The sequence below is a fragment of the Xiphophorus hellerii genome, chromosome 13 (assembly GCF_003331165.1).
Source record: "Xiphophorus hellerii strain 12219 chromosome 13, Xiphophorus_hellerii-4.1, whole genome shotgun sequence".
In the NCBI taxonomy this organism is placed as follows: domain Eukaryota; kingdom Metazoa; phylum Chordata; class Actinopteri; order Cyprinodontiformes; family Poeciliidae; genus Xiphophorus; species Xiphophorus hellerii.
Genome location: NC_045684.1, coordinates 16311493 through 16325716, shown reverse-complemented (window position 1 = coordinate 16325716; position 14224 = coordinate 16311493). Strand labels below are relative to the sequence as shown.

Below are 14224 nucleotides of genomic sequence, written 5' to 3'. Positions count from 1 at the left end.
TAAACGTCTCAAAAATTGTGCAAGTCATTTATTTTCTTTGGAGTCATAAGTAGCAGTTTAAGTTATAATAGTTGCATAAAACAATCTTACCTGGCACTAGTCACAAAGCAGAGCCTGACATTTGATTGGTCAACCTAGATAGCAAGTCAGTTTCTGACTAATCACCAACTGGCACTAATCCTTCAAAGGACAATTACCCAAATTAAATAAAGATATACTTAACCTGTCAATATTGGCATGGTTTCATAAATGTATACTGAAATAATTAAAACTGGAAGTAAACATGACTTTTTAAATGAACAATTATGTGTTGAAATTATTTATTTACAAAACATTTTAGAATAATTTCAATTTTAGTTATTTAATTACGGAAATACTAAAATAACTTAAGTAACTTATATAGTAGCTTTTTTTTATCTTCCCATAAGTTTTCATGACTTAACAATTTCCGATTTAAGTTCTCACACTTCTGCTATTATTAAGTTGTGGCACGTTATGTAAATTTAGGCACTTTCAGCCTGCCATACTCACGCGGTCCTGACCATTTGTGAAATATCCACGTAGCTGCACGTACTGTACATTTCTGTTAGCCACTTATCTCTGTTCTGGGTCTTCAGAGGTCAGCCTGCACACAGCAGCAGACCATCAAAAGGACATTTGTGAAACATTTGAGGACATTTTACATCATATGATAGAGAGACTGATTCAAATTTAACAATCATGATGACTTTATTTTAATTTCTCTGATAAAAACAGACAGTTCTCACTACAGCATGCACACATTCCTTATAGAGCTCCAAAATAAAACTGGATTTATGGATTGCTTTATTGTTTTTTAAATTGCATCAACATTTCTTAAACAGGCTGGTTACGCTTTGTATCTATTTGGTGATGTGTGTGTGTGTGTGTGTGTGTGTGTGTAGGACTGATAGGAGAATCACTTAAAATGAAAATACGTTCTTAAAGTAAAATCTTAAAATGTCTACATTCAATTCTGTGTAGCAATCCTTATTACTCTGCTTTGAAACACTTATTGAAACATTTACTGTATTCATAAGGGACCTTTTTAAAGTGGCACATATTTCTTTTAAATTACATAATTATTATTTTAGATTAAAAACCAAACAAACAATAATTCGGTCCAAATAAAGTGCTTAATGTTAACACAGGATTTTTAAACTCATTGCACAACATAATACACTAAAAATTATAATTCTAATGGCCAGAAATCTGGAAAATAATAAAATGATACCTTAATAAGTTTATATTAAATTTGAATTTGGAACGATATGAATATACAACCTGTACACTTTCTAAAATCCTTCATGTATGTCTGTGGCCCGCTTTGGAGCACAAGGAGTTGAGAAACTAAAGATACCGTCATTTAGTTTATGACACATTATGTACAATAGTTCTGCAGCTACAAAGGCATTCAGAGAAATTACATTTTGGCACCTTGCACAGAAATGGATATACATTTAGTTTAAATAGCAAAAAAAAAAAAAAAACACCCTGAAAAATACAGGCAATCTGAGCCCCTCAGTACTATGAGATAACAGCAGTAACTCATTTGATCTGGCTGAGAAGGTGAAACTTTTGGCAAAAGAATTTGCTGCTGGAAGGATGAGAGAGGCGGAGATCTGCCCCAGCAGACCTTACAAGAAAGAGACTGTACAGTGCATTTCTGTCGGTTAATCTTCCTGAGTGCAAGAAGTAAACGGGAACTGGAAAGCTCATCGACATTAGACATTGATTGGGCCTCTGCAATATTTACATGATATCACTACATCTTTTGGCTTTCTGCATCATATCATCCCTAGTTTGAGTGAAGGACTCAGACAAGGTTCCTATTGGCTTTTGGAAGCAAAACAGGCCCACAGCATCATACCTCCTCCACTGTACTTCACAGTGGTTATGAGGATCTTTGCCACATATTCACTAGTATCACAGCCAATGTAATGCCTGCAGCTTTTCCTGAGAGGGATACTACTTCCAGATTTGCACGGCAACTTCAAAATCTTTTGGTAGCAGTCCGTGTCAAATGTGGATTTTCTTTTAAATTTCAATAAAGTGCACAAAACCAGGGAGGATACTTTGAATAAAGTACGCTGGCTCCGTCCTACATTTCACTAATGGGGCGCTCTGCGGGGTGGAAGCTGGTCGACTTAGACGACGGCATGTAGAACGATTGGGTTTTGCGGTTCAGACGGGCTCTTTTGGACGCCACTGACAGGCTGCGCTTGCTGGAGCAGATGATCTCCGTGATGAACTTTTTACAGTCGACGCAGACCTCCATGGTGACCCAGTCCTCTGTCAGCTCTTTGGGCAGCTCCAGTTCGTCTTTCGACTGCCCGTCTCGGCTGCTGTGCTTGGACAACCTGCAAACAGCGAGAAATGTTAAAATTCTGCACACCAGACTTTCTCCTGTCTTTGCCATCGTTCAGCTACAACCTTCGGCGTAGACTGTGTCTGCCGTATCCCGGAGCATGTTTCTCTGGTTCTGGTGGTGCCGAAGCTACACGAGCTACATTATTAGCACCTGCACTGGGACCAAGAGAGTAGATGGGCAGAGTGGAATAGGGCTTAGATGGTAGTCGCATCTGGAGAGGAAAGAAGAAACAAACTAAATATCTAAGACGGATAAAAGGTTTTCATGCAGTTTATTAAGTACATGTTGAGGATTGGTTAAAAAGCATCAAATGCCTACAGCCTCCTACCTTTTTTGAACACTGGGCGCACACAGGTCTGAAAAAGATGAAACATAACTTTAAAGTTGGATATGACTGAACAGATGGTGAATGAAAACGCAAAAGATAAGGCAGGAAAACCCCACCCGAATTAAATTTTGTTTAAACTTGTCAGTGCGTAGCTAAAAGAACATGTAAAAAGCTTCATGTTGTCTCAAGTTGAGCTAGTTTTTCTGATATTTATCAACTCTGCATTTTTCTCATTTTTACACCTTTAAAAATATTCCTAAATAATATTTTTTGGATTTATTCATAATTTAATAATATTCTTGACACCCAGATACACTTACAGAACAATAAAATGTTACAGATTCTGCAGCTTTTAGTGGCGTCTTGGCCAACGTCGCTCGGCTCTATTTAAAAATCTATTGAGATTTAGACAGGATAAAGCTGAACATTTTGATAACAGTTTGTTGTCTGTGATTTTATTTTATTTTTAAAAATTTTAATAAATAATTCACAAGCGCCACTGCTTTATTTGGTAACTATACCCAATGTGAAACACAAAAACGGCTCTCTTTGTTGACCGAGCTTTTGGTTCAATATTGATGCAGCAAATCAAAGACAAAATTTTTGATAGTAAAGGAATGAACATATAAATACTATATTTTTTCTTTACAATGCCTATTCAGACTTAGAAAAAAATGATATCGCAAACTGTGTGAGAATTTCATTTATAACCTAATATACTTTCCTCTAGAAAGTATCAATGCAAAATTTCATACATTTCCAGACTGAACAACTCCCCAAATTTGAAGAGTAGTCATGCTAAGTAAATATAATTTGGTAAATGTTTTACTGAAGTTAAAACCTGTCAAACTGTTGATCAAGATGAATAGTACTGGTTTACCTTTTGCAGAACTGGCAGGTGTAAGACCAGGTGAAGAGGGAGAATTTTTTGGCTCGACATGCAAAGCAGAGCTAAAGAAGGAAAACATGGATGAGGACGAATCCTATACATTCAAATAATGAACATTTCGACTCAACAAGTGAACTCTACCTTTCCTTTCTTCAGAGCGTTATAGACGTCTTTGTACTGCTGGAACTTCTCCAGCTCTGCCTTGACCAGAACCTGTCTGATATGCATCACCTCCTCCACCGTCAGAGTCAAACACTCCACAGGATAACAGAACTCCTCCTGCAGGAAAGAAAAAAAAAAAAACACATCACATCTGAAAATCATCACTTGCATTCTTAGAAGAGGAGACAAACATTAGGAATGTGGCGTTTTCTTCCAGTGAGATAAGTGCCCCATGAATGGAGCAAAAATACAAAACACCCAGCATCATCTGAAGACCAGAAATGCAGCAATATGGGAGAAATGGAAATACAAACCGTTCACATGAATGATGACAAGGAAAATATGACAAAGAGGATGAGTGCAGAATCTGCAGGTGATCTACAAACTTCCAGTAGGTTAATTTGGGTTTTCTAGAAACGTTATATTTACTCGTCATCCTAATTTACTTATTTGCACATGGGTTTATAACAAACACCTGCAGTTCTGCAAAAAAACACTCCAACAAATTTCTCCACTGAGGAATTTTCTCCCACCTTCTGTCTTGTTTCATAAACCAGCTTAAGATCATTTCAGTCACTCCACAGACGGTACTCTCACCCAGACAGACCTTACACAACTCTTTAAGTAAAACCAATCATACAGTGCTGAAGATGGTTTTCCTAACACGGTGATGTTGATGGGATAATCTGATGATGTGCAGTTAACGGTGACATACCGTGACCTGAGCGCTGTCGGCTGCTTCCACCTGACCAGCGGGCGGGAGGAAAGGGAACAGGACACTGAGACTGAAACAGCAGCACCTTGTACTCCAACACGCTTAATCACATGCAGCATGTTTGGTAGAATTTAATAAGACAACTCCGTCATTCAAAGGATATTTTCAGAATGTAATAATTACATTCTGTTAGGTAATAATTTACAGCAAACTTAACGGCTCTACATGTATGGAAAAAAAAGTGAAATCTGATTTCATAAGGTGCGAAACATGAAAGCTGGTCTAATAGCTAAACCGACACCTGAGATTATTAATTTTTCCTCTCGCAATTGCAGTCATTTAGTTCAATTGAAGACACAAAAAGAGCTCAGCTGTTGCCTTTGAGATGTGCAAAAAATAACTTCCAAGAACTTAGATGTCCCTGCTTGGCTTCCCTAAAACCCTGTTTGTTATTTGTTCTTCGCATTTCATGTAAGAAAAAAATCAGACGGTGATGAACAAACAGGACGCAGACGAAGTCACCTTCCCAGTGGGACTCCCAGTCTGCTGCAGCGTTATATAAAAAAACCCTGACTGCAAGTAAGTTTGTCAGACAGTTTGGCTAACCTGTGCAAATATGCTAATGAGGTACAGGAGGAAGCATCAGAAAATGAAGGTAACTGCAAAGATCTGACTGTTATACTTTCATTACACTAGATAAAACTGACATGTAGAAGGGTGATGTTTCATAGCACCATAAAAACAACCCGTGGGATCTCTGCAGGGGTCAGACAGGTCTTCTGGGCTCAACAACAATCCAGTGTTTCCTCTATTACAGAGGAAACACTGTAATAGAGGTGTTTCCATGTAATAGAGGTGTTTCCATGTCAAAGCTGTTTCCATGCTATGGAAACAGCTTTGACTGTTTTCCATGGCATGGTGATAAATTTGGTGGTTCATCATTATGATGGGGGCATGACTTTGCTGTGCGTGCTGAGAAGCCCGATGTGATCCTTTGGGATTCACAGAATGTGCACGCAAAGGTTTAAAGGGGCAGTATTGTGCATTTTCTAAGCCCATATTGCCATTTTATACCACAATCAAGTAATTATGTTACCCTTAGTTGTTATAAAGATGCTATATATACCAAATATAACTTAAAAGAAATTTAACTTTGTTATATAAGGCCTTGAAATTGGGCCTCTGTCTCTTTAAAAACTCTCTTTCTGGAACTCCGACATCAGGAAGTTATCACAACAGCATTCCTCTACTAACTCTTTAACAACATTTTTACCAACTTTGAAATGAGAAGTAGCTCTTATCTGCTCAGTCGATCTGCAATTCCACCAGGTGTTTGCTAATTGTTGCCGGCTAGTCTGAAGGAGCTGAGTGGAGGAATTGGGTAGGGGCGCTAGATAAACTCAGGCATTTTGGACAGCTGAATGGTTGCCATGGGGGATTTAAGGATTTCTTAAACATGCAAGAAAAGAATCAAGGCAACACTCTAGATATGTTTTTGATGACAGAATAGCATTATAACATGATACAGAGCTCAAAAAAGTGTATTTTACATAATACTGGTAGTGATTAAGGATAGGATTGTGGGTGTTTAGCTGAAGCACAGAAATATCAGCAGTTTGGTTGAATTCAAAGGGTAGGAAATACATATGCAATATATGCATCGTATTGATTAAAACAGTAACATTAATATTGAATATTAATATCATTACAAATTTTCACATTGATGCATTTGGTGCTAAACCTTATCACTCAGCGCTCTAAGTGACCAGGTTTATTGTCACAGCTCAGTTACAAGGGCCATGATTTGCCATTGTCATGCATGTAACAGAAATGATCTCAAAAAGTTGAAATACACAATAAAGCAATTTAATTACCAGTTTTAGATGTCAATTTTCTCATATGTCAAACCTTTTCTAGACATTAGAGACTCAGGCTTAGCTCCAAAGTCCTGAAAACAAGTAGTGAGAAGGAACATATTCCCCAAATGGCCCTCTTAGCGCAGCAGTCCTGTGGTTTCAATTACATCCTGTCAGCCTCACTAGAATCATACGACTGAGCACAGAAAAGCTCAGCCGGTGACTTCATTGTAAACAAATAAGTAGTCACAGGACAGGAGGACATTAAGCTGACATTTTCAACTTCTACTGTTGCTGCTAAACGTAACCACAGTAATAACACAGACTTATTTTATTATTAGACTAATAAAAATTGCAAAAAAAAAGTATAGGTTGTTTTGATTAAAGGTTTTATTTTTTGACATGTCATAAAAAAGCTTATGTTTTAAACTCCTAAGGTAGCAAATAAATGAACAGCAGCTTCTAGTCTCAACATATTTGCTGTGATTTAGTCGACTGGACAGCAGGCAGGTCAGTTGACCACAAAGAATGCGGTGATTGTTTAATAAGTGACTGGAAATTTCCGTCCGACAGGTCTGACCAGTAATGGTTGCTTAAAAAAAACTATTTGTTTTCATCTCGGACCACACCTTAACTAATCACGCAAAGATGCATTTTTTTCTTTGCCTGTCAGTCATATACTTTTTACTGAGAGCAAAGTCTTTTTTGTTTTATTTATTGTGTCTTTTTTTTTTATTTTATTTTTTTTATTGTGTCTTACTGGAAGATATTTTGAATATCTTCCAGTGTTCTTTACAAAATGTGCTGGTCTTTGAGAAGGTAAACTTGCATTATGTTGCCATTATCAAACTATTACATGAAAATGGTCTCAAAACAATTTTAACATTTATCACAATCATTTCTTAGGTAATTTGTTATTGTGGCAGGCCTAAACTACTCCCACCTTTATAAGTCTATAAAAATATTAACCAAAAGCATGTATTTGATTACTTTTCTTAGTTTATTAAAGCGTCAAATAAAGATTTGGGCCAACCAAAACGCTCATCTCTACCAAAGAGCCTGCAGCACAATTTTCTCTTGTGTGTGTTACATTGCTAAAAGAAAAACAGCTTTAACCTCAATGAAACCTGGATAGGAAAAACGTGACTTGCATATCTCTAGTAGTAACATATAACTCCCTCAGTTAACTCACCAACGACTTGGAGCTCTGCTTGGACGGTGGTGCAAAAGACCGAACAAAAGCAGGAGCCTCCCTCTCCACAGAGTGCCGCCTCTGAAGTGTCTGGTGCTTCTCTGGCTGAGGAGTGGCGGAAACGGGCAGAAACTTCGGAGGTGCTGTAGGAATTAAAACATTTAAACAGGAATGGATGATGAGATGGAGGGTGTAACTGATTTAATATTTCTACTAAAGACTCCTCTGTGTTAGATCACACCTTTCTTCTCCGCAACAATCTCAGGAGATGTGTCCTCCAGTAAAGACGTGGACCTACTGGAGCTGCTCTTTGTGGGCTCCTCCTGTTAGTCGGATAATAAGACACCGTTAAATAAAACTGTGTATTAAAAGCCCAAATAAAGCTCTCAAGATACTGGAACATTAATAGATTTCCTGATTTTCTTCTCCACAGACATGCAGATGATCATTCGGTGTGATCGGAAGCAGCCAGAAGACTCACATCAGATTCGGAGCTGTCCAGTTCAGCCAGTGTGGGAGCTTTGAGGAGCCTCTTCCTCTGGCTCAGCTGCTGCGCTCTTTGAGGGGTTCCTGTCATCCCACTGGCCAGAGAGTGGGTGCTGCCAGCCAACTTCCTCTGCCCATCAGGAGACGCTGAGGGGTCAAAAATGCCTCATTCAGATTTTTCCAAGTCGCCACTAAGGCAAATAAACCGGCTTATGTTTCAGGGCTGAAACAATTAATCGGATTGATCAATTATTGATATCATTGTCAACTAATTTAATTATCGATTAATCTTATACAAACTGAAAAAAAAATTGTTTTGATGAAGAACAATGCCGTGAGAGCAGTAATTAAGCCAAACCTGTACAAATAAAATATATATTTTGCAATTAAGATAAAAAAAAACTTTGTAAATGTGTTCTACCCAAAACTCTTCAAGTGGCACCTGGTTCAAATTCTGTAAAGAAACCTCCTATTAACCACCTTTTCCATCCAATTACTGATTTATTAATTAAAAAATAAACACATTATTTATATCATTTTAACAGGTTATAAGAGTTTATTAGCCATAAAGTGTATTGTGAAAGATCAGCAGAAAGGACTGAGCTTCCACATGTTGATGTTAGTATTTTTTTTTTTTTTGCTGCAGATACATCCTTAATGATAAAACATTCACTGTGTTATTAAATGTTTTTCCAATAAAAATATTTAGTTTCCTGTTGGAAAAAAAGAAATTCAATTATTTGTTGGCATCTTTTAATATATTTCTAATGTTGCATAAAAAAGGCTTAAATGAAAAACCTACAAAATGTGACAGTATTTTTTTATCCGATTAATCGTCTAATTGATTACTAAAATGATGTTTAGTTGCAGCCATATTTATGTTGCAGATCATCTCCATGGTGATTAAATGAACCAGCGGTGCGTGTTTTACCTGGACTGCGGAACAAGTCCTGAGGGGTGCTGATGCTTTTCCCTGCACCTGAAGGTAAATTCAGCAAACATCACATTCAGCTGGAGCAAAAACAGATACACATTTCTTGCTAATGCTGAACAAGAGGATAGGTCCAAGTGCGATGACACTAGAGACTGCTGTGGTGCTCCACAATCAGGCATAAACAGGTTGTGCATCAGAGCTAAAAGCACAAAGGGAAAGGTACATGAAGGGATGTGTCAAAAAACCAGAGGAAGACGATGAGTGCAGCCACAGTGCAAAGGTTTACCGTCATCCTCCTGTGAGGATTAACGTCACATTAAAACTGTCGTCTGCCTTTCACCTACATGTGAGCCAAACCACTGACAGCAGCGTTATATAATTTCCACATATTTATCAGAGAGGGCAGATTAGAGTGACCAGGCTGCAGAGACAGAGCAGAGTGGTGGTTTGTAAAGTCACATCAGTAAATGTCTGAAAATGTCTGGTTTGACAGAAATTTACAAGCACTGATTAATGCATTGAATGTCATTTGTGGACTTTTTGCTACTTTGCCAAGTTCTGGAAGAAAAGCTAAACTATACATTCAGATGAAAGAAAATTGACTGTAATGTTCAGGAACACTTAATAAATTTTCAAAAACATGAGCAGACATACTGTACATTTCTTCCTAACGTTGAACAGCAGGATAGGACCAGAGGCCGAGCTGTAATGGCCTACATTTAGGCATCGAGACTTAAGTTAAACTACTGGAACAAGAGAGTGTCTGTTCAGAGTGAAGACAGTTTTCTGTCACCACAGAATGAGAGAGGGCTGACCAAGAAAGACACACAGACATCTTAAAGCTTGACTAAAATTTGCCTGTGCTGACAAGCAAAATGCATTTCGGAGAAAAGCCCTATGCTCAGATGAGACAAAAGTTGAGCTTTTTGGTCACAATGGCAATAGGTACATCCATACGAGTCAAGATAAGGCTTTCAAACCTAAAAAACTCTGTACCAACTGTCAAGTTATACACCATCCTTAAAAGCAGTAACAATCAAACAAACTTTACCAATTATACCAAAAGAGGGAAGCTTGTCGATGGGAACAAAATTAGTTGTTTCACAATGACTTCGTAGTCAGCCCACCCTGGAAAACAAATCATTAAAAGCTCAAAGTGAAAGACATTCATGTCCATGATGAGTGCATGTAAACTTCTAACCAGACTTATATGTATTATATTTATATACTACTTCTAGTGTTACCTCCAAAACAAAAGAAAAACGTTTAAATGCCAGACATACTCAGGTGAAGTTGCACTGTGTTGACTCGGCGTCCCCCTGTGGTGCTTTTATCAAAATAACAAGTGTGTGACACTGGAGTGTGTTTTTTATACAACTGTACAAGACAACTATATTATAAAATTATGGAGAAGGAGAAGCTTATTCTAAAAACAGCCTGGAATGACACACAAAAGAACACAATGACCGCCATGAAATTTACCTGATGAGTCAAAACTGTAAGACATGCTCAGAGGTCGCATGACTAACAGAAATGCCCATGTTTGAAGGAAAAAAGGAAAAAGAAAATGTTAAAATGAACAGTGATGTTAAATAGTAAATTCGGAAAGTTAGAATTTTAAAAACGAGCCGAGCTCAGGTTAACCCCAAGTGTTTCACAAAGATGGATAGTTTTGAAGCAACAGAGCCACGTTACCCTCCAGATACCAACAGAGAAACTGATCCATAATTTGATGGCCCATTTTGAGATGTACATAACATTATTTTAAGGCAAAATACAGACTTACCAAGTAGTTTTTTGGGAGGTTTCATTTTATTCTGACCATCTGAGTACAAAACATTTACCTTGTTAGATTTTCTCAACTGCATGTTGAATACAACAAAAAGGATTATTTCTAATCAGGCACTGCAGTAAAGGGCCATTTTAATGCTTTTTTGGGGGACATGGACCCTTTTTCTCAAAACACTTAGACTTGTTAAATCTATATATATATATACAGTATATATAAAGTATTTAAAGCAGAGTTTTTCATCTATGATAAATTTATTCTGTTTGTATCAAGAAATAGAAACCAAAACCAGTGTAAGAAGACCCACAGGTCCAGTGTTAAATAATGATCTCAGAAGATCCTCAGGCCAAAAAAATGTACTGAAAACTGGGGGCGGGGGAATTCCAGATCTGGAATATAGCCTAAATTTAGATGTGGCAAATTTAAGATAAAAGATCTCATCTGCCCATAAATTAATACGATAAGCTCCTGGTTTGAAAAAAAATACATATATTAACAGTGTAAGCAAGAAAGCCATTTATCCAAACTTAATTTCCTTTTTTGAAGAACTGGGGGAAAAAAAAAAATAATTCAACTTTCCTAGACTTTTCAAGACTTTGTAGAAACTCTGTGAACTGAAAGAAAATTTAATGTGAAATAAACTTGACTGAATAATTATAACAATTAAAACTAATTTATGCAACCCTTTAAAATAAAAGGACCTTCCCTTACCAGGAATGTCAAATAAAATCAGGCTAAAAAACAAATGAAGGTTCAGTGCTTTTACTCTGTGTGAACCTTGTTTAAACACGTTGACATATCTGGAAAAATGTGACGCTGCTCTAAGTTTGTTTTTTCTATACCCAGAAAAAAATCAACAACAGCCATGCGCTAAGTTACCACTAAGAATTTCTTCCACTCAGTAGAGAATAATTAGCTAACCAATTCTGCTTGGATGCCAGGCTGTACGCATCATTTCCGTGCGCCTCACCTAGACGGTGCCTTCGAATCATGTCAGGTGAAACCGGCCGGAGCTTCCTTTCAGCCTTGATGTCCTCCAGCAGTCGCTCGTGGAGACTCCGCGGACGTGGAGGATGGGGCTTGAGCTTACGGGCTGAAACCTGAAATAGTAGCACGAGTGAGATCTTGGTAGGAAGGAAAACCAGAATAACTTTTTGTTTATTGCATAAATTCATATTGTTACGCTAAAGTAACATGAAATGCAGGATATTCTATAAGGTTCGTTGTCAGCCACACCGGTTTTTTTTCTAAAAGGTTCATCTACATGTTTCCACAGAAATTTAAACAAAAGTTCCAGTAATCACCTAGGTCAGATGCTCTTATAGGTATTTAAAAAAATTATGATGCCACAAACTCTTGAAATGCTCGAATAAAAGGAAAATAGGTCCACAGCATCATGGATCCTCCACATTATAGATAACAGTGATCATGAATTCTATGACAGGATGAAAAGTGTTTGTCAGGTGATTTTGAAATGTATTACTATATCTTATCTTGAAAATAGAATTTCTTTCTGCTCCGCTTACACTTTAATCCATGTGAGCTTATACTACTATAATATAGAATACACTTATTTTAACTAAGTGTAAAGGGTGCTGAATTTGCTGTATCTCTTGCATTACAGTAAATTTAGAGCTGCTTACAGGGTTAAGAGGAGGCCGTGACCTGATGAATTCAAGGATGATTTCATGTGCGCTCTTCTTTAGTCGTGGGGGGATGTCTCCATTCACCTGGAACAGCAAAATTTGATTTGATTAAAATGATCCAACGTTGGATGTATAGAAAAATAAAAGCAGTACCATAGGGGTAAATCCCTTACCATGACTTTTCTCAGCTTGTAGCGTTTGGAACGGATGTCGTCCATCAGCATTTCGTACGGCGTGAGCTGGTATTCAATGGGCAGCGGGTTGTACTGCCGTTCCTGAACCTTCTTTAACTTCACACCGTGTCGTAGGTCGCGCATCACCTGCACCCAGAAGCGGGCCTGTGTGGAATATGTTTAATGTTAAGTTAGGTAATACAGCAGCTTTGTATTTACCACCACATGGTTATATTTGAAATCTACCAGTGTTTTCTCTCACCCAGTCAGCATTTTGCAGCTCATTGAGGTCTTTCTCAGGTTCGTCCTGCGTCTCACCTTCCATCCGCCGAAGGTTCTGGTCAACAAGAAACGAGGGGAAAACAACATGTCTACATTCAGAGTATGGCCAAGCATCAAGCTGAACTAGTCATGGACAAACTACCGATGTTATCGTAGTGAACATGCTGTGCAATGAGTGAATGTTGTCTCACATGATCCTGAAAATAATCATCTCATCCTGTGTCAACAGCACGCCAGAGGATATAAAATAATCAAATTGCCTTTTTTGACGGCGGTTAACGTGCCTCTAATGAATCTGCTGTGCGAGCTACTCTCAGTTTTGTTTTCGAAATGTCAGTGGTTTCACACACATAACCGTTACATTCTGTCATTTTAAAGTAAAATATTGGTATGCTATAACTTGATGTGCTTTTCTTTTTGCAAATTCTCAAGTTCACTTTGACTTACTAGAAAGATAAAACAATCTGACTAAGCTGAGCTGAAGTTTTAATACATGTATTACCTTTGCATGTGGTTCCTTCAAAATTTTTATGACCAAACTATACTTTTTTACTTTTAATTTGGGAACTATATTTTTGTTTTCTGTACTCTATTTTGTTTTCCCATATTTATTCCCACCTGGATATCCTTAAAATAAATTCTATATTTTCTAAGGTTTTTCCAGACTTGTAAGCGTTGTTTTCTATTGATACCTGCTACAATGTACATAGATCTTCACCTCTCATTTATTGAGACAACTCTTGTTTCTCATTAACACAAATCAAAGTACTGTACACTTAAATTAGCCTCTCTTTCTGGGTCTTCTGAAAAGATGAGGGGATTCTACAAAAACAAGAGGTAAACAAGTGAAGTAACTTTAAAAAAAAAATAACAACCCCTCACTAACCAAGTTTGTAAGCAAACCCATTGAAGATCTAAAGCATGTTCCCTGCTTTAATGAGGTTAAAACTGATTCTATAAGTACACCGTGTGCTGCCTAAGGCTTTCTGGATGAATCATGCCTGCAGCCATAGATAGAGTGCAGCTAGCGCACACTTCAAACATGATTACCTAAATGCTAATTTAATCAGTTAAAATATATTTACGGTAGATTTTTAAACCCAACTTCTCTTCTTCATACCCTTCACAGTAGACATTAATCTGCCATGTTCAGGTTGAATAAACATGATAATGACACCATCCTTGTTTAATTGTATTTAATTGTATTATTTCTTATTGGTTAATTATGTTATTTTGACTATCGTGTCTATCTTGTCTATCGTGTCTTTTTTTGCTTGGACTGTATTTATCTTTATCAACTGGTAAACTCCAGTTGGTAACGATAGTTCGGTACTTTCTCAAAAACTCTTATCCAGTTAGAGACATTTTCCTTTTGTTTTCACC

The 14224-nt window shown here is 37.4% G+C and overlaps 1 protein-coding gene across 5 annotated transcripts in view; it reads right to left on the bottom strand.

Annotated features, from left to right (window-relative positions):
• Positions 1-704: 704 nt before the first annotated feature.
• The window catches only part of spire1a (spire-type actin nucleation factor 1a), a 31035-nt gene continuing 17515 nt past the window's right edge, over positions 705-14224 (bottom strand). Inside the window, exons 5-19 of one of the 5 annotated variants that reach the window (XM_032580811.1) lie at positions 12822-12896; positions 12560-12724; positions 12384-12470; positions 11711-11840; positions 10738-10776; positions 8949-8996; positions 8013-8164; positions 7773-7854; positions 7532-7674; positions 4484-4513; positions 3748-3885; positions 3598-3668; positions 2718-2745; positions 2452-2600; positions 705-2378 (exon numbers count right to left, since the gene is read on the bottom strand). In XM_032580811.1, the coding sequence (XP_032436702.1) occupies positions 2120-2378; positions 2452-2600; positions 2718-2745; positions 3598-3668; positions 3748-3885; positions 4484-4513; positions 7532-7674; positions 7773-7854; positions 8013-8164; positions 8949-8996; positions 10738-10776; positions 11711-11840; positions 12384-12470; positions 12560-12724; positions 12822-12896 (1596 nt within the window). In that variant the 3' untranslated portion in view covers positions 705-2119. Of the gene's footprint in view, positions 2379-2451; positions 2601-2717; positions 2746-3597; positions 3669-3747; positions 3886-4483; positions 4514-7531; positions 7675-7772; positions 7855-8012; positions 8165-8948; positions 8997-10433; positions 10476-10737; positions 10777-11710; positions 11841-12383; positions 12471-12559; positions 12725-12821; positions 12897-14224 lie in introns of all 5 variants that reach the window. The other 4 variants (XM_032580810.1, XM_032580812.1, XM_032580814.1 and 1 more) reach the window with 4 other exon arrangements.